The sequence below is a fragment of the Falco peregrinus genome, chromosome Z (assembly GCF_023634155.1).
Source record: "Falco peregrinus isolate bFalPer1 chromosome Z, bFalPer1.pri, whole genome shotgun sequence".
NCBI lineage: Eukaryota > Metazoa > Chordata > Aves > Falconiformes > Falconidae > Falco > Falco peregrinus.
In genome coordinates this window covers 50,447,594-50,471,469 of record NC_073739.1, presented here as the reverse complement: position 1 = coordinate 50,471,469, position 23,876 = coordinate 50,447,594, and the positions used below count along the sequence as shown (strand labels likewise).

General features: G+C 36.6%; 1 protein-coding gene across 1 annotated transcript in view; it reads left to right on the top strand.

The window, feature by feature from the left end:
* Positions 1-23,876, top strand: part of CCDC171 (coiled-coil domain containing 171) — a 149,081-nt gene that overhangs the window by 28,045 nt on the left and 97,160 nt on the right. Inside the window, 5 exon segments of the mRNA XM_055790981.1 lie at positions 47-139; positions 1,449-1,609; positions 8,396-8,534; positions 16,752-16,854; positions 21,886-21,989. Coding sequence (XP_055646956.1) covers positions 47-139; positions 1,449-1,609; positions 8,396-8,534; positions 16,752-16,854; positions 21,886-21,989 — 600 coding nt within the window.

Here is a 23,876-nt window from a genome sequence, read left to right as displayed (position 1 = left end):
GTTTACCACCTCTCTGGACTTAAATTTCTTCAAAATACACTTTCAGGCAGCTACAGTGAGAATAAAGAAACTGCAAGAAAACATTGAAGCAGAGAGAGCAGCACATTTGGAATCCAAATTCAATTTGGAGATCATCCAGGTAAACTTTTTGTTAAATGTTTTGTAGATGTTTACAGTAAAACAGTTGATAACATTGTAAAGATACAATCTTCCAAAAATGTTAAGACTGCTTATTTACTTTAGTGAAAACTGAATAGTCTTTTCTGCAACAAGTGTCAAAATTGTAATAGCTAATATGTAAGGAGAGAATAGAAAAATACCTGCTTTTCAGGGAACGTTAAAGTTATTATAATAGATAATGAAATGTCACATTTGTAAGTTTGAGAATTCCCACTAGCAGTTAAATAGTGAGGGGAAAGGAAATGTTTCACAGTAGTTGAACGCTATACTACTGTTTATATGTCTTGCCCTGTATCTTTTGAATGGGCGTTTAGAGGTATTTGGCGATGCAGTGCATACATCCAGCTTCTCTAGGAGTGAGTTCAATGCATCCTGAAACTGCAGTTCCAAGTATAATTATTCAGAGTACATTTTAGCTTCAATCAAATTTATGGTATCTGCAGTTACCAGTAAAGATTGATTATATGAAAAAACGTAGCATACAGACTTGAATAGTAAAGTCTTTGTATTGCTAAACTCTCTCATGGAGTTTGACCCAGCATGCCAGTAATGGGTTTATTTTAAAAAGCAAGAGAGAAAAAGCTAAATGATGGTTGCTCTGGTAATTTCATACTAACTAACAAGCCTTTCAGACTGGACTTTTGAAACACTAAGTGGGAAAAAAAAAGGGAAGTTTGTTACCTGTTTTCTTCTTTTCTGAGTAACAAAAATAAATGCTGCTCTTCTTCAGTTAGTTATTTTCTTATTCTCATGATTTTCTCTATTTATAGGCACTTAAATTTTTTAAAGTGACGATTAGCAGTAGAAAGCAAAGATTTAGTTTTCTTATTTTCCTCTCTCTACAACATACAAAGGCGCTGGGAGGGTAACATTCCTTAAAATGAATGGCTAGTGAAGTTTTCTTCCTCGTTGATATACATGAAGAAGCTTCAAGTGTGCTTTGTGCTGAGTGGAAGTTAATCCCACACTTTCATGAGTCTACTTGAAAATTATAATTCCCATGAAAAACTTCAGTAGTAACTGAAAAAGGAAAAATCAGTCTACCACCAAAAGAAATAAAAGGTGCTTTTGGTCGGTGTACCTGTTTGTCTCCATTTTGAACTGTATGCATTCATACAATTTTACATGTGTTCAATGCTTTCTATGTTTATACTTCCACACAGAATTAATGGAATAGTTACCTGTAAAGGAGAACAGAATGTAAACAGCATTAAAGGTCATGATAGTTTTTCCTAACTTGCTTTAATTGCTTTCTTATCACTTGGTAGTTAAGAATTCGAGACCTTGAAGGAGCTTTGCAGGTGGAAAAAGCCAGCCACTCAGAAGCTCTTTTGGATTTAGAAATGATCAAGAAAGAGTTCAAAGAGGTAGAAAATGCATATGAGAGAGAAAAACACAATGCCCAAGAGAACTTGGAAAAACTCAATGTGTAAGTTACCTTTCAAATTAATTGTAAAATGGCAGTAGATGGTTTGAGTACCACTTGCAGTTTACATTCTCAATAGTGTTCAGTCACAAGAAAGCAACACAGTCTGGTGCAATTTACTAAACAAGCCAAGGTTCAGAACCTGGCATTCCATTTATAATGGGTCCGTATCAGTAACCATACATATGATGGGTAGGCAGAGAAAATAACCAATCTGTTATAGATTATGTGCCAAAGCAAAAGTGTTGAAAATTATAGTTATGATAGGGTTGGCCCACCAGTAGTGTTTGGGAGGAAGACATACATGTTTATGACGAAAACATAAGTTGCAGGTTTATAACACTTCTTTTCTCTGTTTACACTTACATTCTTGTGAAAACATTACTTTTCAGTTTAGTGAGCCAGATGAATCTCTAAGACTTCTGTCTAGAAGTTGTGTGTAATTTATAGTGGATAATTTCGTTTTCAGCTTTTGCATAACTGTAGGAAGTTTTTAACATGGTAATGAAAAATAGAAAAAAGGGGTTGAAGTGTGTGAGAGCAGATGAAATTACTTGGGATTCCTTTCCTGTTCAGCACAAGCTGCTGTGTCTGTGGTAACAGACAGTTTTTGGAAGAATTTGAAGGCTTTGTTATATTCCCCAGGCAGGTATAGGATGCGCAGTACTGAGTCTTCTTCCCTGGCTGAATCAAGTATATATTGGGGTGAGAAAATGTCAGGAAGAAGAATGGCGTTGGAAGATAGATAATTGAGGAATATGTGAAATAAAGGATGATAGGAGGTGAAGTTTATGGGAAGAGGAGGTTTAAGAAGACTTGAAGTGGGTGGTGCACAATGGGGCTGTGGGAAGAGACTCAAGCTAGTAGAGTGGGCTGGAAAAGGAGCTGGCATCTCTTATCTAGGATTATATGAGTCTGTACACAGAGGTATTTATGTTGACGTATTCATACAAACAATAGTTGAGAACAAAAGAAACTGGTTTTCCTAGAACTAAGGAAGTTTGTGGGCCTGAGGAAGTCTTTCTGTATGCATGTTTACAGAGGTGTTTTTAGTAATATAGTTGAAACCTGTGCTGTATTATGAACACCTTAGAGCTTTTCATTAAACTAAGGCCAAAAGAAGTCTGAATGTAAGGTTGTGCATTTAGATAAACCAGAGTTGTATTTAAAAAATTAAAGCTTTTTTCCTAAGGAAAGGAAAAAATTTTTATGTAAAAAAATTTGTGAAAATGTGTGAAATACATTGTGATAGTAATCTAATGTGATGCTTCAGGAAGACTGCAGTCTTCACAGCTGGGAAACTGAATAAGTATATTTCAAGATTCTCTATGGTCCTAAAATAACATAATTTAATTAAACTGTACTCCCATCCTGCCTGGTTATTTTTGCTTTGAGCATGAGTTCTGTGGCAGCAACATACATGTCACTAAACCAATACCAAGTTCTTTGCCTTTCTTTGAACTGGAGAAGGCCTGGACCACTGATGTAACATTTTTTGTTGTTTTACTTTAAAAAAGCTCTTTTGTGTTCAGAACAGCCTTGTTTGGAGGAATGGCTGTTGGATCAGTAGTTTTTTCCTAACAAGCTACTTCACTCTGTAGCACATCATGCAAACATACTCAGTCCTGAAAGGACTGTAAATGTATTACACTGGGAGTTATGTATCAGTAAAACAAGTGGATTCTCAGGGTTTCTAGTGTGTTTAGCATTTTAGTGCTTGAATTTGTCTGTCTTGAGTTATTTTAAACTTTGATTACACTGGTTCTCTCAGGTATGCCCATCTATTTTAGCAAATTCTCATTTTCATGTTGCTACAAGATATTTTATCTTAGATATCTGTGCCCAGTAATAGTTTTCAGTTCAAGTTCCTCTCATGAAGATTCCTTTTGTCCCCACAGAAAGTTCATAAAATATCAGTACTGCATCTACATTTTTAAGAACAGTTCTGGTTGGTTGATTTCACCATGCTAGATCCCAGTCTCCCAAAGTGGTATGCGTGTGCATTTAAATTTCCTTAACAGTTTTTCACAGCATTTAATTCTGAATTATATTTCTCAGGTGAGCAAAGACCTTTTGTCTCAAGAAGTAGCCTTAAATGGAGTACTGCCTGCACATGGAGTGGTGCTGATCAGTTGTTATCATGTGGAGAGCCCCACTATCCCTTTAGGTGGTGAACATGAGTACTCTCTCAACAACTCTGTATTTTTTTCTAAACACTTAGAAATTGCAAATTACACTCCACTAAGTTAGTGACAGACATTTGAGTCTTTAAGGCCTGAATGATTCTATTATTAGTATGAATATGTTCTGAGAATCAAGAGATGAATTGTGAGATAAAATGTAAGCTTATTAGGAGCATTTTTAATTATACCTTAAACATCCAGACCATTAGAACTTTACAAGTTTTACCACAAGGTTAACTTCTTAAATTTTAAATTAGTAATGTTAGTTTAAAATTGTGAAAATCTGTAAGTAGTAATTTCCCAACTAAGTATTCGAGAGACTCTGGAAGATACTTTTCTATATTAGATTATTCAACCCAGCATAAGGATAATGGTTAAATATCGAATGACATTGCTGCATTCAGTAGTGTATTATTCTTTGTGAGGATCTTTTATCTAGACGCATGAAACTTTTTTTGAGAAGTGAAGTTTTTTGTGTTTAGGGTAGTTCTGGTCTGTGAAAATTACATTTTGGAAAAATGGGAAGAATTGCATTATTTTATTTGCTAAGATAGATAGGGACTGCGAGAACTTATTCTCAAAAAGAAAATTTGTTTTTCAGATACTGTATTTCTTTGTCTGGAATTGCTGTAGGAAATACCTGAATATATGTATTTGTTTTGGCAAACACCTGGAAATACAGTTCTTATAGTTATGGTACTAGTTGCATTAGGAACTTTGATACTGGTGCTTACAGAGAAGTAAGTACTTGTGTTACTAAAATACGACAAGAACCATAAACAGCCTTCCTCTTTTCCTCTGAACTGGATAATTCTGTTCAAGACTTCTTTCCCAGGAAAGCAGATTTGCCCTATTTTGGTTTTCATTTTGTATGGAGAAGAATTTGTGCCTACTTAAAGCACCTGTTCTGTTTGTTAATTGGATATCATAATAAACTTTGCCTAACACCCAAACAGTGTCTTTCACTACATGCAGTTGTCTGTCGATACAGGCAATTACTCCTAGTAGCTTTTGCCAACTGAGTTTTCAAAAAACAGATTATTTTCTGTGATATCAGAGAATGCAAACTTTGGCATGAAAGTTAACACAGTTAAACAGATGATTTTGTTAATAGAGCTTGAAGAAACAGCTTATCCTTACAATTTTTTTAGTCCAGTCACCTAAACTTCCGGAGTTCTATGAAGATAGGTAGTGAAGGTCAAGCTTTATCTCAGATTGATGTCAAAATACCTGGTTCCCTTGAGGTAATTACATGGGGTGGGCATGTACTGCCTGATCTGTTTCCCGTGCCTTTTTTATTCTTTTAAGTATACAAGTATCAGTAACACTGGTGAATATCAGTGATTGCTTTCACCAGAGCCTTTCAGAGAGAATACAAAAGCCTTTGATCTACTTACTTTTGAAGGCTGTGGTCCTTCAACTCCAGACTATGTCAAGAGCATGGCTTTTTCTTTTAAGCCATGGTTTGGCATCCTAACAAATTTTCCCTTTTTCTGAAAGAGTCCCATGAGTTTGTCTTTAAGCCTTAGTCTTTGGAAAGTTTTGGAGACTTTCATTTGTTGCACTAGAACACTTGTATATCTTTTTTGCTGGACTTGATGTAGGGTGCATGATACCAAAGTGGGAAGATATACAAACCTGTTAGAATTTATTTTCTCAGGAAAAGATGGCTTTCATAACTGAAACCAAGTAAACAGGCTTTTCTGGGTTGCATAATTTATTAATTAGCTCTGAATCCAGTATCACTATGTAAATTGGAAGCAACATGGGATTTGGGTCTCCATGTGAATTTACTTTTCTTGAAGAGTGAGAGCATGACATAGAATAAATTGGAACTGCTTTTGCTGTATTTCTGAAAGCTGTGGGAGTAGAAGCTACTTTGGAGGATGAAACAGGCAAGTTCTTTCCGTAAGAATAAGTAACCATCTACAGCTAAAAGAAAAAATACCAGGCAGGCTGATGCAGAAGCACATAGGTATTTGGAGGACTGCTGAAGTAGTCCTTCAGCTAAAAAGGTACATTGACCTATAAGAAAGAAGTCAAAGTCAGAAAGTGACAATACTGATTCAAAAGTTTCAAAGTTGGAAGAACTTTGAGGCCTTTGCATTGTTTTAAATTCTAGTGAGACAGCGATAGGAGAAGACAAAAAAAAAAAAAGACACCTGGATGGATGTTCACGCTGCTAAGAGTTACATCAAAGAACAGTTCAGGTTGAAAGCGATTGCAGGAGATCTATAGATTGCAGGATCAGGTATGAGATCAGGTTGCTCAGGGCTTCATACAGTTAGGTCTTGAAAACTCCAAGAACAGAGATGGCAGAACATATTCAGGAACCATTGTTCCATTGTTTGACTCTCATTAAGGTGGAAAGATTCTCCTTATCTGAATCTCTTTGGATTTGATTTGTGGCTGTTGTGTCTTGTCCTCTAGCCATGTGTTGCTTTAAAGTGACTGGCTGTATCTTCTTGATAACCTCCATTTAGATGCTGGGGGGCCTGTTATACACCCTGTAGTTATCTCTTCTCCAGCCTGAACGTACCAAGTTCCCTCAGTTCTTGTACGTACTTCAGACCCCAGCCATGTTGGTGACCCACTGCAACTTCATTCCACCTTTTTTCCTGTGTTACAGGGAAGGTGTGTGCTTAAAAGTGGTCATTATCCTAGATGTGTTTTAATGAGTGTCAAATAAAAGGTGGTTAATCACTTCCCTTGATCTTCTGGCTATGCTACTAGTAATAGAGCCCAGGATGCTGTTACCTATGTCTACTTATATGCCATGCTACTGCTTTATGGCTAGTTTGCTGTCTGACAAGATTATCAGGTTCTTTTTGAGCATGGCTGCTTCCCAGCCAGTTACCAGCCACATTGCTTCAGGGGGCTATTGCTTCCTAAGTTTAGATCTTTGCATATGTTCTTGTTGAATCTCAGAAGGTTCATGCTGGCCTGTTCTTCCTCTCTAAGTTGTAGGGAATGGCCACCTTTCTCTTAAGTATATCAACTGTGTAGTGTTGTAACCTACCCTGACCCAGTTCACTGTTATCTGCAGATTTGGTGAGACTGCACTCTTGGACTAATCCAGGTGATGGATAAAGATGTTAAACAGGTTCTCATACAGACTCCTGGAGCATTGTAATTGATATCAGCCACCACCGTCAGAGCTTTACCATCAAACTGTTTTTATCAGTGTTGTAGTTCACATCTAGTCTGAAAACGTGGCTATAAAAATACTGTGTGAGACAGTGCCAGAAGTCTTGATAAAGCTGTTATATTTAGTCTCATTGTTCTCCTTTTGTCCACAGATCTGGTCATTTTGTCATGGAATATAACTGGGTTGGCTAAACATGATTTAGCCTTGGTAAATTCTCACTGACTGTTCCAAATATCTTTTTTTTTTTCTTTCATAAGCCCAGAAATTTGTTCCAAGAGGGCTTGCTCCATGACCTTCTTGGGACTGAGGTGAAGCTAACTGGTCTGTAGTTCCTTAGCTTGTTCTTTTGCCCTTTTCTGAATATAAGGGTGAAATTTGCCTTTCTCCATTTGCCAGGGACCTCCCCCAGTCTCTGTGACCTTTTAAAGATGATAATGAGCAGCCTGGCTGTGACATTGGCCAGTTTTGTCAGAACCTTTGAGTGCAGGTGAGCTGGCATCTTCAATTTCTATGGGTTGACTTCTTCCAAGTAATCCTGGACTCAATCCTCTCCTACTGCTAGCAGCTGTTCTCCTCTTTGAGCACTTCTCCTGATTGCAGAGGTTTGGGTGACCTTGTCCAGGAAGGCTGTGGCAAAAAAGGCATTGAGTGCAGTGACCTTCTCTGTGTCTACTATTGATAAATTGCCTAGTCTGTGTAGAAGCAGGTTGGTATTTTCTTTCTTACCTTAATGTAGTGGTAAGATCTGTTTGCAATGTCTTTGTCATCCTTTGCAAACATCAGTTCTACGTGAATTTTTGGGTTTCTTGACACCATGTGTACATACTCAGGCAGTCTTTCTAAATTCTTCCTTGGATTCCTGTCCCTGCTTCTGTCTCCTATATGCTGCTGTTTGGCCTTGTAGCTTTCTCATGAGTTGCCTTTTTATCCGTGCCAGGCTCTTTATGCATCTGTTTTCCTGAGTACCAGGAGAACTGATAAGAGTACAAAAAGTGTTTGAAATTTTGGGAACAGTCTGCTGGTGGGAAAATTTGAAGTCATGCCATTCTGAGTACAGTATAGACAGGTATGTGAAAATTTTAGGAGCAAACTTTGTATGTGAAATCAGGGTCGATTATGCAAGATGTGACATAATCTTTATGAAGATTTAATTAACTATTAATTAAAATGTGATTAATTCTGTTTATTATATGTAACTTGGAGGCCATATCCCAATGGGCAAATGAATTTATGACTGGAAACCTAATACAAGCATTGGTAACTGAAAAGAGCGTAGCCACTTCTTGAAACTTCGTTCTTAGAATATATGACTTCCTTCAGTTAAAAAAAAAATTGCCATTTTAGGAGCCATATGATGTACTAACATATGTGCCATATCCATTTATTATCATCTTTAAAATTATATAGTATAATTGACTACATTTTTGATGAAAATTCTCTAATGCTGAAACTTTCCAGATTAGAAAGAGAGTGTTTCTCCACAAACCAGCAAATGAATCAGAAGATTGATGAAAAGAAGAGGGTAATTAAAGACCTTTCTGAGAGACTAGAGAATAATGAAAAAACCTACAGAGAATTACAGGAGGAACTTGCAGTGGTAAGACAAAAGGCCTGTGGCACTCATTGTTAGTGTTTTTTAAACATACTGTGAACATAATCTGCATTTGCTGTGTTGAACTGTGGAAGAACTCTGCCATTGTGTTGCTCAAACTTCCTACTTTGTCATGTAAAACGCATAAATATAGCTAATATGCTGGAGAAGCTAATTTGAAAATGCATTTAAAGTGGTACACCATGTATTTAACTGAAGATTATTTGCGGAAAACAATTTTTGTAAAAGTATGGGGTATGAGTAAAGAGTAACTTGTGTTTGCATTCCTAGTAAAGATGACAGTTTGTAGATATGAATTATGATTCCTTGTAGAGAATATTCTGTCTTTTTACCCAAGTTTTTTTCTTCTCCAAGTGTTACTAGCTACCATTTAGGCTTGTTTATTTATATTTCACATAACATATTGGTTTTAGTGTGGGCATTTGACTAAAAATTGGTTGAAAATTGCTTGTTTGAAGGTGACAAAGCAGAGGGTTGTTTTTTTTTTTGGCATGGATTTGCCATGTTGGATGTGTTTAGTGGATTATTTTCTGATCTTTTTTTCCAGTTTATGTGACCAGTTGGGGCTTTCCCACTGTCTCTGCCCACCTCAAATTTGAATAACAATTTTGCCATCCTGTTCCATAGCATCAGGGACAAGGCAAAGATCTTAGGATATCTTGAAAACCATCTCTCCTTACATTGTGTAGCGGCATATACAGTATTTCTGTACTTCATCAGTATAAACCTTTTGGATGCTGTCTTGCAAATTTCTCCTCTTTCTCTCTCCTGGAGCTCTGAATATGAAAGGTAAATACGGTGTATTCCCTGCTGCTTATAGGCATTGTGCTAATCAGTGAGCAGGAGCAGGGACCAGCATCAGAGGATCTTCAGACTTCCTGGTGTCTTCTGTTAGTTGGAGTTATTCCATACATTGTCTTAGTGTTACCCACTTCCCAGACATATTGGTAACTAATAAATGGAAGAAAAATTCAATACACACACCCCCCCCCCCCCTTCTGGGAGAATAACAGTTTCTTCCATGCAAGTATTAATGTGTTAAAAGGCGTTTACTGGCCTAGTTAACCTGAAAAAGTCATCAGTCACAAAAGGAATATGAAGAGACAAAAGCAACTGTCTCCCCTAACTACAGTCAATAATGATTGCTATGTATAAATACAAAATACAATTCCAAGCTGAAAAATTTCTACCAGGAACGTAGAGCACTTGCTAGCCATCACTGTGATATGAGATTTCATTTTGTGTTCCTTAATGAAATGTATGTTATACCTGACAAGAATTCGGGACAAAATTCTGTGCATGATCAAGGTTTCTGGTGAGGGCAACAGCATTAAATGGTGTACTCAAAATGAACATTACGTTACTGAAAAGTAAAAAGCAGAATAAATTGTCTCAGTTAGAAGAACTGTCTTATTCACAGAGCTGGTTATTTTAATTGTTTTATTGGAACAATTTCAAACCACAAGACTGTCTTGAACAAGTAATAAAAATACTCATTTTCTGAGGAGTTGTATTAGTGGTCCCCTGTGGGATTAGATTTTTATCACCTTGGATGGCTTTGTGTTTTTCCTGAAGATTTTTGTATTTGTTTGGGAAACAGGAACGCCTGTGTGTGGTCTTGTTTACTCAGTCTGGACAGCTTTTAGTTATTTTTCTTCCCAAAATGAAAAAACAGAAGGCTCTAGCAGAAGCTAAGTGTTGATAACATTTCATATACTGTTATTAGGCTTCCCTATACCCGTACTAAAGTTGTGTGAAATTGCCAGTGTGTGCTCTTCCCTTCATTTCCCCCTCCTGTGCTTTTTTGATCTATTCATTACTTTCTTATATTTTATAGTATTATTAGGCATTCTGAGTGTGTCCTTTCCACTCCAGTCTGATAATCTTATATTGGTTTCTCACTGTACTGCTATAATACCAGTTAATGTTTTTGTTTCTAAAATACTTGGGAAATAAACCCAAATAATTGTTTTTAGAGAAGCAGACTTATGCAGGAAAAAAATACATTCTTTGGAAACTACATGAAAACTTTTTTTTTTTTTCTTTAAATGGCTCAGTTGAATGTATGGTAAAGTAGTTAGGTTGCTTTTAATTTTAAATATCAGCATGTAGCAGAAGTTTGCCAGAAATTTGCTTGGATCAAATGTGATAGGATCTGTTGGTATCAAACAAAATTGCTTATGAACATTCAGCATGAGCAGGTTCTCAAGATTTCCATTATGTTTTTCTGAGGAAGTTAGTCTCAAGCTTGTCATTATTTCCAGCTTGGGTTTTTAGAAATGTTTAGTTTGAAGAATAGGAATTTGGAAGAATGGCCGTTATGATTCAGAACTTATTTTACATTGAAACAGCCCCAGCTGTATTCCTGCCCCATGGAAAGAATAAGAAGTGTCTTCTTACAGTTTTACAGTTGTAAAAGTTACTTAGGATATTTAAGGTTTTGTCACCTAGTAGTGAATGGTCTTTAATTCTTAGTACCAGACAAGCAGGAGATTTTGAACCTTTATGAGAACTGTATTTTGAAATTTGGGGAATTTACCTGTTCACCAGAATGCATGTTAGGAAACTGAGGTCATTAAAAATAGGTATTTCAGTATAAATCCTTTTAATTTGGAAGAACTGTGTGTTCATTTCCTCCCCTTTGTATAGATACTATCAGAGGTAGCATAATTAGTGTACAAGTAGTGTAGTAAATTACACCCAGAGCCTGTCTTTTTCTGTGTGGCATATAAATCTTTTACAGCTGTGCGTGCAGTCATGTGCTGTATACATCTTGGTTGTCTGTAATAGCCTTGTAGGTTTTTGTAAGCTGAAAGTCTGAACAGAACTGTCAAGAATCTAGTTCCTGGACACAGGCATTAACTGTTGTTCTCTAAAAGAAGTGTCTTGAGTCTTGACTGAACAGACAATGAAACACCTTGAAGATTATCATTCTGTTTTACAAATTCTGTGGAGTAGAATCTGGTACTCAGTGGCAAAGATGTTAAAATCATCTAGATGATTTATTGTGAAGAGAGATTTTTCTTTGAATTCAAAAAATCCAAGATGCAGTCTTCATTAGTTTTGTACTAATGATTTTTAAATGTTATCTTACCTTGATTTGCTTGCCTTAACTCAGGGATGGAGTGTTCTTACCCACATGCTACTTCTGTTATTGTCCTGATTTAAGAAGACCAGTCAGTCTGAAACATATGTTTAAATGATCTACAGAGAAACCAATTTTGTAATTTATTCTGGAAGCGGAGAGGTCACTCAAGCTGTGATGTCCCAGTGGTTGAAGACAAGAATTTAAAAAATGCTTTTGAAGTTGCCAGTTCTTGAAAAATTTTCTCTTGACTTAAAAAGCCCCAAACTTCAAAAACCAGAGATACTTCATAACTTTATCTCCCACCAAAAGGTTGTTACAGATCTGTCTTTAAGGGACTGGAATAGTTCCATATTAAACTTGAGCATTTTGATTAATTTTATTTCAGGTAATTAAAACTGAGACACTAAAATTGTTGAGAAATTGTATTTAATTTACACATGGTTAGACATTTTCTAAAGATCCCCTCTGTAGACTTTGGGAAGTTCTAGCTAATGTAAGAAAATAAGAAAACACTATTAAGTATTCAATAGTTAGATACTTGAGCAAAAATAAATAGTAGCCTGAGGACGGCGATTGTCAGTGAGGGTTTCATTTTTTTATACTGCAGTTTATGCTTGGTTGTTTAAAATTTGTGCCACTATTCTGCTATGCAGAACTCAAGTAAAACAAATTTTTTTTAACTGTGGAGTAGTTGTTTGGAGCCTGTTTCTATAAATGCTATGATTTGGTTCCCCCAAGGTCAGCCTGGTAAACATTGTGATGCTTTTGTAAATAATTTACCCAAATGCTTGTCAAGGAGTGTCTGAACATACACTGCTTTTTCGTGGCTTTGTGGATAGTTCTGGCTTTGGCACTTGCTCTGCCATCACCAGGTGGGATTTGTACTGCAGACTGAGTGGATGAATTAGTCCATGGGCAAGAGAGCCACAGAGGAAAATCCCTCTAACTGTGAACAAAGTAGAGAAAATTCCTTTTGGAATAATGACAAGTTTGTTCCAGGACTGCACCCCTCAGTTCCCTGCATAATACTAGTAAGGTTTTGATAAGTTAATTTTGAAAAGGCCTTGAACTGCCTACGGTTTGTTTTTCTGTTCCACCCATCTTCCCCCTCCTCCAGTGTTACTGAACTTGAAATGCAGATGCATGTGTGCAGCATCAAGTCATGTGGGCTACTCTAGAAGTGTACATAGAGTTTGCATTTATTTCATTCAATAGTGACTTTTGGAAAATGCTGAAAAATGAATGGAACTTCATTTTTGTCCTGGAACAGGTGATGGAATGGTACGAAAATTGAGCACTGGTACTTAAGGAAAATATCTGTGCAGCCAGGGAAGTAGGGAATTGTCCAGCTAAATGCAGATACCCTACTTGTGGAAGATTAGCATAATTCTGACAGTGGATAGAGTAATTTTTGCCAGTAGTAGGCTTTCTTAATAATTCTGGTTATCCTTACAGATAAGGATAAAAAGCATTTGGAAAAAAGATTTTTCTCCTTGCTGCAGTCTACAGTACTTGCAATGAAAAATACTTGGCTTCTATTTAATTTGTTTAAAACTGTGATTCTGTTGTAAAATTGATAGTTAAGTAAACATGTTGCCAAACACACTTTTCTACCAAAAATTCTTCTGTCCTCAAGGGATGTTTTGTGATAACAGGAGCCTTCTTAAGGATATGAAGTGTGACTTGGGGAAGCATTGTGTATGCTACAATTTACAAACTTCATAGTGAGACTTTGCCATTGATCCCAGGGACCTGCAGTTCCTGAAGGCAGGTTCCTACCACTAAAGACCAAGGTGAAAAAGTCATTGAGAAGGCTTTTTCTGCATATTAGTCACCAGATGCCCTGCCTCATTCAGCAGCGGGTCCACATTTTCCCTAGTTTTCCTTTTGCTGGTGATGTACTTCAGGAAGCCTTTCATGTTCCCCTTCAGGTCTCTTGCCAGATTCAACTTAAGGTGGATTTTGGCTTTCCTAAGTATATCCCTCCATGCTTGGACAGCATCTGTATTTCTTCCAGGTCACCTATGCCTGCTTCCTCATTTATGCTCCCTATTAATATTTGAATTTCATCAGGAGCTCCTTGTGCATCCATACAGGCCTCCTGCTGCCATTGATACTCAAGGTAGTTTTCAAGGATCACCTCCAAGGTCAAGAATGGTCCACCCAGATGTGCCGGAAGTCAAGCAAAGTCAGCAGAAGATTTACTTTACAAGTGTTCTTTCACCTGTTTCTATGAATGTGGTCTGGGAATCAAACTCTGTTTAAGTAAAGGCTTTAGCACTTTGTCACTTGATTTCCCTTTTGAAGTAATCTAGGAACACTCATACGAGTACCTTTCAAGTAGCTGTACAGGAATGGCATCCTCTAACACATATATTATGATGGATGGACTTGCTGTGAGGGAAGTACTCTCATCTCCTGGAATAGCTGGATCTGGCAGAAGATAACTTTTAGCAGCTGCAGTTGATTATGTTTGGCTTCTGTGCTTGTGGACTCCATTATGCTTTTCAAACTAAAGAGTTACATATACTTGCTGTGATTGTTCAGTCTGAAGAAAAGAAAAATAAGGGAGTTATACCTACTGCCATGAACTCTCAGATGCATACTTATGGAGAAGACAGAGCTACACTCTCCTTAGAACTGTGCAGCGAAAGTATGAGACAAAAAGAAATTTTAGAAAGGGAAATTCTAATTACCTGTAAGAGGAGAAAAACTTCACTGTGAGAATTGTGATATATTGGAGCAGGTTGCCTGAAGGGCTTGTTGAAACGCCATCCTTGAGGATACTCAAAACTTGACTGAACAGGGCTCTGAGCATCCTAATCTGACTTCAAGCATGGCCTTGCTTTGAGTGGGAAGTGGGACCAGATGACCTCCAGAGATCCTGTCGGCTTAAATTACTCCATGACTTTATGACTCTGCACTTTCTTAATAGTTACCAGTCAGTGAGAGGTGAGAAGTTAGATCGGTATGTTCAGACCCTTTTGGACTCTTAAACTGTGCCTGGATTTCCAGCAGTTTGCTTTACTGTATTTTTCTTCAATTTCTGACAAAGGGGACAGTGATTGAAAATGAGAGTTAGAAAGGAAAGACACACTTCACAGCTGAACTGTAGGGAAACTGGCTATTCCAAGGGGTTTTCTTTTGATCTTTATTGCTGTTAAAAGAGAGACTGAAACTGGTTCAGGGAGTGTAGATGCAGTTAGCAAATAAAGCACAGGAGTGGTGAAAGCTGAATAGATTGCAATATACTGACTAAATTATGGTAAATTAACTAAACCAAATGAAAAAAATTGGATGAGGAGATTGAAAAAAAATCTCACATTTGTCTTCCATGGGAACAGATTCTTCTGGGAAGATTTAGTCTTACCTTGTCTATGCTGGAGCAGTTTATTTAAAAAGAGTATTTATTTCATTGTGATACTGATCATACTGTTGTGTTTTATTATTTGTAGTATGTGAGGTCTTTGAGATGATATCAGTACATGGGACTAAATTATTTTAATGTGTTTGCATCTCATAAAATATTTTTACTGGAGCTCAGCAATTACAAGCTCTATTTATATAGATAATTTTATAGAGTAAGAATTAAACTTAGTTATTTTTGAATATATAGATGTGGTTTGGAAATTCTTTATGAAGTGCAGTACAAACTCTCACACAAGGAGAGGCGTGTAAATGCTACAAGGGACCTAACATTGAAATACACATATGAATAATATATTAGTTGATATACAGTACATATAATTAAAATTGAAAGAGTAAAGCAAATTTATAAAATATTTAAACTGAATACTGAAGAACACTGCAGAGAATTAAATGCATTTCTTGGTTTTTTAGTCTGACAGTTATGTGCTACCAGTATGTAGCAGTTTTCCTGGGAAAGATATTTCCCACGCTTGAGAAATTGACTGGATCCTTACACATGCAGTGAAGCATAACCAAACCAATAATTCATAGAAATGATAGAAAACGGTAGGATTTTTCTCAATACAAAAAGGTAATCTTCCATCACCAAGTAGAAACGGAAATTCATAGGTAGTAGAATTTTAGATTAAAAATGCAAGTGATTATCAGTAATAAGGCATCTTTGAGCATCACCTTTGTCATAAGAAAATTGTGAAGTTACTTAAATAGTTTCCTCTTATTTGCGGGGGAGGGGCTATTAGGGGGTTTTGTTTGGTGGGGCTTTTTTGTTTTGTTTGTTTTCTGAACTACTGAGATGTTACTACTTTTTTGACAGCTGCTAAAATTGTACATTTCTTTGATAAGTCAGAACTAGATATGTTTAAGAGGACCTTGCTCTTGTCTGGGGTTATGGATTCATGTCTTCGAAAATTACAAGTTTTAATATCAGATATAAATTGAAGGAATGATTTGATATAGTCTTTCTATTGCAGTGATTAAAAAATCTGCTGTAATATCTTTCAGCCATAAATATTTTTTAAAATTAATAGATTTAAATGATTTATTTAATAAAGCCATTGTCTTGGTTTGAACAATAGGCTACACTTAGTGGACAGCTTTATTTTAAGAAAATTCAGTGATAGGAACTGAAGGACTTTGCTGCTTTATATTCCATGCTTAAGGAGGAGTTTTTGACACTGAAGAAATCACTATCAAGCATGGAAGATACTAAGAATTAAAGAAGGCAGGTTTGCAATGAGAATAGGTGTGGGATTTGACTGAGTGCCAAATCATGAATTTTTAGCCTGTCTGCCAGTAGTTTGGTGTCTTTCTGGATGCCCTTGTAGGGTGTAACAATAGATTGCATTGCTTGCATAGATAGGCAGCAGTTAGTTAATATTTATTGAGATATTTTTAAAGCAGAAGAAGATCAAGACTAGGTTTTAGTACAGCCATTTTTTTCTTTTTCTTTTGACTACTTGAAGCCTTTAGTTCTATTTTAAGTGTGTTTCAAGGTTCTGTGTTACTTATTTGTGATGTCATGTTAGGTCTCTTGGCTCAAGAAAAGGAATAATAAGAAATACAGCAGGAATTTAAATTTAAAGGGAAACAAAAATAATGTTGTGATCTGTATTTCTTCTGTTTACTGTTTTAATGGGTTTCTTTTTTCCCCCTCTTGTCTTGTTTGTATCTCCTGTGAAATAAAGGCCAAGAAACACCAGGTCTTTCTAACAGAGACGTATGAAAACAACATGAGAGAACTGGAGTTACTCTTGGACAGCTTTGCCATGTCAGGCCAGCGGACAGCAGGTTAGTTGAAGGTATAAAATGACAGATGCATCTGTCAATGTTCCAAAGTCACTACATTGTGGGAATTCTGCAGATGCCTCTTGCATTCCCCCTTCTCAACATGCTTTGATTTGATGACATGATAAGAGCAGTTCTCACAGCAGTCAAATGGCCTTGCTAGCTGAGAAAGGGTGACGGAATGTGGACCTGCTGTTGTCAGCCCAGAGCTTGATTTACAAATGCTGGGGTGTATATGATCGGTCAGAAAAGGGCTCACTTGCTGTGCTCTAAATCCAACTGAGAAAAAAGTCCTTACAGTATACCTGCAAAGGGAACAGATGTTTTGCCTGAACTGAGCCAAATTCTGAAGCAACCTTCAGCAACTTAAAGGTCATATATTCAAAAAGGTTGTGTAGGACACATGATGTAACACAATACATTTTACTGTTGATTGTGGAGTAGTACTACATTGCATTCATTTGATCTAATACAGAACAAATATTTTTCTGTTTTCTCTAAAATTAATCGCAAGTCAATGGTTGTCACTCTGCTGCCTAGCTTTATATGTAATTATTGTATCAAACTCAACATACGGCTGCCTGCTTAAACATTTGAAATGGTGACTAACATAAACAAAGTGAACTTTAATGTTAAAGCTAGTAATTTTTTAAAAAGTGAAAATAGTATGCTTTTATAGATAGTTTTAAATAAAGATTTTAAAAGGTCTTCTCTATGTAATTGCTGTTAGAAAATCATATACTAGACAACAAATGCACCCAACTTATAGTGCAAGTAAACTGGAAGAAGACAGGCAAAATGTTGCTTTAATAACAAATGGGTTTATTTTATGTGAGTTGTAATGATATGTTCCTGCACTTAGCAACAGTAGACAAAAATGGGTTGTATACATCTTTAAATGAAGATATTTTCTCTTTGTGTCTTCACAAAAGGAGATTTTTTTTTTTTTGGAGGACCCAGTACTGTTAAAATTGCATAAAGGAACTCCTTGATATTTCTGTTGTCCTTAAAAGCCTAGCCTTGAATCGGTGATGCATTGATTTCCTCACATGGGCTATATGATTGTATTTTTTTTTTATTTAGGAACTGCTGTCAGTTTTATTCTGTAATTATGAATGTAATTCCTGTGGTTAATACCTTAGATTTACTGTAGATATGTCAGACTGAAAAGCTCTTCAAAACTATATGCTTTTCTCAATCTTGCAAAGTTCCACATGCCCAGAGGGGCTTCAGCAGTTCTGGGGTGAGCTGGATGGGGGGATCTGGATGCTGCTGTCAAAGTGCAGTTTCCAGAGGAGTGGTTGTCTTTTGAGTAAGTTTTCTGTTCTCCCTAGTGATAAACCTCGCAGAGAATAGCTTTGACCAGATTCTATAATATTAGGGATTCAGTAACAGTATAATTTCAGTATTAATTTATTTAAGGTGGACTCTGAAAGATCTGATTTAAAGAGATGTTTTTTAAGCTACAGCATCTCTGCAGAGGCTCAGTTGAGGCAGAAAGTCAAATTTAGCTCTGCTGTGGGTTGAGTCTTTAATATTAAAGTGGACATTGACCAAGACATTTGTTCTACCTATTTACTATGCTTGAAAAGCATGAAACTTAAATTTTTAATGCTGTTGCCTAACCGTGTTGTATTTGTAAATTTATTCTGTAACAGTATTTATTTCAGTTTTCAAAAAAATGTTTAATGTAGTCATATTTGAAATGGAAATGCCTAGGTGCCAATAAAACTAAAAATCTTTAAATAAATCTTTGTAGTCTAATTAGCAGATGAGGGGCTGCATGAGCCGCAGCTGGCTGGGCAGTCTGTCTTGGGGTGATTTTGTGTGGTTTGTTTGTTTTTTTTTTTTTTTCATTTCAGCTGAAGTCGTTGAGACATCTCCTTAAAAATCTGTCAGTATTAAAGGTCCAGCCCCTTCATTTAAGTACTGATTGGGCTGTGATTTTTGGGATCTACAGGAAAAAGAAGAGAAGACTTTATATTTTTAAGATTAAACACCAAAGTATTTTCAAAAGTTATCTTTTTCTTTATATGTTCAGGAATAATGGGCATAAATCCACTACTTGTCTTTTTTAAGTGACCTTTATAAATTTTCCACAGCATTGTTAGTCTTACTGGGCAATTTGCATGATTTCAGTTTGTCCCTTTTCAGTTTGCCATACTTTGCAGTTATTCAGCAACAGGGTTTGCGCTCAGGGAAATTTGTCTTCATTTCAGAAAAAAAAAATAATTGTGGTTGTAGTAGTCTGAAAATAAAGTGAACAGAGTATAAAATATTAAGAATATTACCTGCTTTGAGTTAGTGTCACTGTTTAACACAGGCCACCGGTACTGTTTTGGTTTAATCTGAAACCCAGCACCATATGAGCCACTATGAAGAAAATTAACTCTATCCTAGCAAGGTGTTAGCAGAAAGTCTGAAGCAGCAAGTTCAAAAGTTTACTCACTTCTATACCTCTTGGCAGACTTCTGTTGAACCTGTCGTTTCCTCAAAATTCTTCCCCCAAACTCGTAGGTGATAACAGGCAAATGCTTCAAGTAAGGGTTTTTTTCCCCCATGTTGCTGAAGTAGGGCTTCTCCAGCATGAGAGCGTTGTTTGGATTATGTTCCATGTCTCCTGCACAGTAATACGAAGACAGACAAGATTTGGCCAGTATTAAAACCATAGGCTTGTTTTCAGCAAGTCCAGGAACGTGGTACCTGGTATTTCTGTTGGTGGACGGGGCCGCTGAGAAAATAGGGATGCAGCAAAGGCAAGGAATGCCAGAATGGAAAGTTTACTGGCAAAAGTCTGGTTTTGGCAAACGTGATGTAAATCAAGATCGTTCAGAGGCATGCTTCAGTGACAGAATTGCAGGCTGGGAGTTTAGGAATGAAGGTACATTTTAGACAGTTGTAAAACTGGGGTGGAAGACAACCCCTCGATTGACTTTATAGGTATTACTTTAAACTGAACAAGAATTGTGAGTTTCAACTTCTCTAGGGCTAGAAGTATTGAGGAATAGCACTTTTTTCTGTGCAACAAGATTATTGCAAAATTTTCCTAGTAGTGAGAAGCTGCTCCTGTAATTGAGCAGAAAGGACTGGAGCCCTGTGCATCCTTAACTATAGCTGTAGTTAAATGATAAAAATGATAGTAAGGTGCTTCTAGTCTCTTCCTTAAATGTGAAATCTAAACTTCTCACAAAAGGTCAGATTTTATGAATTCTTCTTAGGTTGATTCTAAGGATAACATGGCTATTTGAGACATCTCTAGGACTCAGAGGTTTGGTTAAGAGCACTGGAGTCTCACGGAGAAGATTTTTCTTTTCGCTGACTCTGTAGACATTTAGAAGCTGTGGTGAGTAGATGTCCAGTGGAGTGGCTAATAGGGGAGAGCCGAAGTCTGTCACTGGGACATGCGTTCTTTTTAAATTCACTTGCGTGCTGTAGAGCAGGTCTTACTCCTGTTACTGAAAGCAGTCTTGCAAACCTGCATTGGTTTGACCAGGTGTGACTTTGACAGTAACAGTTGGCTGGCAACTCAAAGTGAAAAGTTAGTGTCCAATCTGAATAGTACTATTTGTTTTCTGGTATTATCAAAGGGTTGGGAAAGAAGAGGCTAATTAGTTGAACAAACTTTGAGAATGGCTGTTGGCAATACTTTCTGACTTGTACATATGTGTAAGTTTTCCACTGACTACCATTGGTGCATTATGTATAACCTACAGGACAAATCTGTCATGTTTTTATAACACTTCGAGTGTCATGCTTATTAGATAATACTAACCATAGGATCCTTAAAAAAACCCCAACTTGCAAGTCTGTAAGTGCACCTCCTCTAGCTGAGAAAGTTTTATGGAGAGCCAAAGAAAAGGCTTAGAGTTTAGTGTCTGATTTGACTTTGAGCTATTCTAGGTAAATTGCTTAGTGACACTGACCTTTCAGAGGTGATAAACACCTGTATCATCATTTGGTTCTGCTGGGAGTTATGATTGTTTAGCCTCTCTGGATTTCAAATGCTACAGTTTTTTTCACTCCTTTTGCAGAATAACGATGCTATTAGTGTTGGTAAAGTGGGTTTTGCGTATAGGATGTGTTAAGACTTGTAGAAAATACCTTTTAATTTGTTATAAACTAAGTTCATAAATGCTGCATACTAATATAAATAATGCTGCAAAGAATCTGTCAGTAACCTGGTGTTTTGCTTAACAGAAAAAAATGCTTAGCAGAAAAAAATGAATAGTTTGTTCTTGGAAATTTAGTATCAGCTGACATCTTGTGACCTCTTGATCACTACAGTGTTGTTTTGCTTTCTTAGCACATTGTACTATGGGCTTTGGAATGCTCAAACATGTTCACATGTCCCTAATTAAGGCAACTGGATCAGAAGTCTCCTTCTAAAGGTTTAATAAATAAGTGTAGTGTGTATATGATGGATATATCAGCTTTAAGATTTATAATTTAAATGTTATGTAGGACTGTGCAGACAGATAATAAATTTTTTTTATTGTTTCCTTTGGAATGAAATTCAAGAGAATTTAAAAGGTTTTTAAGATCTCTCCAAGCATAAGATAGTCATGTGATCTTTGGCTCAGTAAGCTTTAAGTAAATGAAGTACTACATTATACTATGCATGCTTAGTCACAACAGCAAAATAATGTCAGGAAAAGTGTAACATACCTAATTTTCAGGCGACATGTTTTTCAAAGTGTGTTATTGTGTGGCTTTAAAGTTGGCTGCTGTGACTGAATGACACAGACTTGACCACAGTAGAAATTTTATGTGAGACTGCATACCAAATACATTAGGTAGAAATATAATCCAGAATTTATGGTTCTGTATCTCGTATTAAAGCTTTTATACAAATGTTTTTCAGTGGTATTCGCTGTGAAAGTATGGCTATTCAACTGCATCTCTTGTGGCAAACAAGGTTGCTGTTCGGTGTTTTGTATTGTCACTGTAGCTCTAATTTTAATACTTCTCATACAGAGCAAGTAGTTTTCTTTCTGTGGCTTTAAGGCCTAATTTTTATTCTGTATTTTCCTTCAGGCACTTATAAGGACAAAGATAAACCTCCAAGCCTCTCTGTCCTTGAGACTTTGAGGTGTACCTTGACAGCTTACCAGAACAAGCTGGAAGATATGTCTAATGAGGTAACACTTGCACGGTTTGGCTCTGTATGTATTGCCTTCGGCCTGCAGCAGTACATATGCTTTGCTTGTGAAAAAGGTCAGAAGAGTGGATTGTTGAGTTGACAGCTTCACATATACCCAAAGAAATAATCTCTGTCGCTATTGTTTCTCTAAGCTTGCCTTACAGTGAAGTTTCACATACGTTTGAGGGGACAGGGAGAAGAATTTTTCCTTTGTGTGTTTTTTTTTAATTAGTTTGGTTTTGTTTTCTTATTAAACCTGTTAGAGTTGCTCTTTTCAGTAAACATTCAGGAAAACAAGCCTTCTAAAATTAGTTAAAAGATGATGATTTAAGTGTTAGGTAGTGTGTACCACAATATTCCTAAATATGCAACACTTGAGCCTCAACAGTCATTGGTATCAGTTATGTAAATGCGCATGCCCTTGTACATGTAGAAAGTGGCATAATTCTCTGAGTTGAGAGTGTTTATGATGAAATCTCTTTCGGTGCTATTTTGATGTCTTAAATAAAACAGGACTGTGACAATACTCTCTGAAGTTATCTAAGACAATATTGGAAATATTTCAATTTTGGAAGGCTTACCTTTGAAAAAAAATGTTTTCCATGCAGTCCTACTGGCCTTTTATTTCACTGACTGAAAAGTCACAATCTTTCATTTATTTTCTCATTTGTATTGCTAATGTGATAAATTAATCCTTGTGGGTGTAAATGTTTTATGAAATTGTGGCTTTAAAGGCTGTCGGGAGAAGTTAACGGCAATGTTAAAGTTTTCTGTACAAGCTTGTAATTAGCTTGTCTTTGGATAAAATTGGCAATACAGAAAGGCAAGGTGTGATAAGATTTTAACAATGCCAATACTGTTTTTTGATTCCTAGTTTTTATCTTTTGCTATGACAAATGCATAGTCTAGCTAGTCACAACATACAAAAAGATAAAAACATAAAACAAAAAACCCAAACCAAAACAAAAAAATGGAAGAAAAGTATGTCAGTTTGCCTCTTTTATTGGGAAAAGAATGGTCTCCCACAAGACCTTTTGAGTTTGTTCAACGGGCACAAAAATAAGTGACCATGGAAACAATTATACTCCTGTAAACAGCAAGCACTGTTATGTCTCTCCCAGTGAGGTAAGAGAACTGATGTGTATAGTCATTATGAAACTCTTCTGAGACCCAAGTCTGGAAGCTGAAGAGTAACTAGGAACATATTACCCACAGTGAATTGTTATTTGGGAGGAGGGATGTCACGTGATAGGCAGCACAGTTGAAAAGTCGACTCAGCAGGCTTTGGCTTAGTGATGTGCTTTGTTGTGAAACTGTGCCAGAGACAGCAGTGGGGAGACCAAGGGGGTGGCTGCTAAGAAAGCAAAGAGAGTATTCTGACAGAAAGAAGAATGAACTGTCAAGGAAAATAAATCGCAAGCAGAGCAGGACCAACAGATGACCTGCCACAAGACTTCCCAGTAGGACTGTGTGTGACTGACCCTGAAGTTGTCATATGGAGCCAGAGATCACTGAGCACCTTCATGGTGCACAGAAAGGGCAGTGCTCTGTCCTTCTTGATTACCCCTGCCCCCATAGATAATACTGCTTTTGGCTTTTTATATAATAGATATGTTTAGTAATGAAACTTTTTAATAATACAGTAATGCACAAAGGAATATGAAGGGCACTGTGCAGTAAAAACACGATTTTTTAATACACAGCAGTAAGGGTTTAGTTTTGAGTAATTATGTAGTGGTTCTGTTTATAGAGAGATTTTCAACAATACCCTGCATATTGATGAAGATACTAATGTGCGGGTACACCTGTATGTATATGTGAAATACCCTGCTAAACTTGATGTGTCACTTTTAACTTACTGTGTTAAATATTAAACAATCTAGTT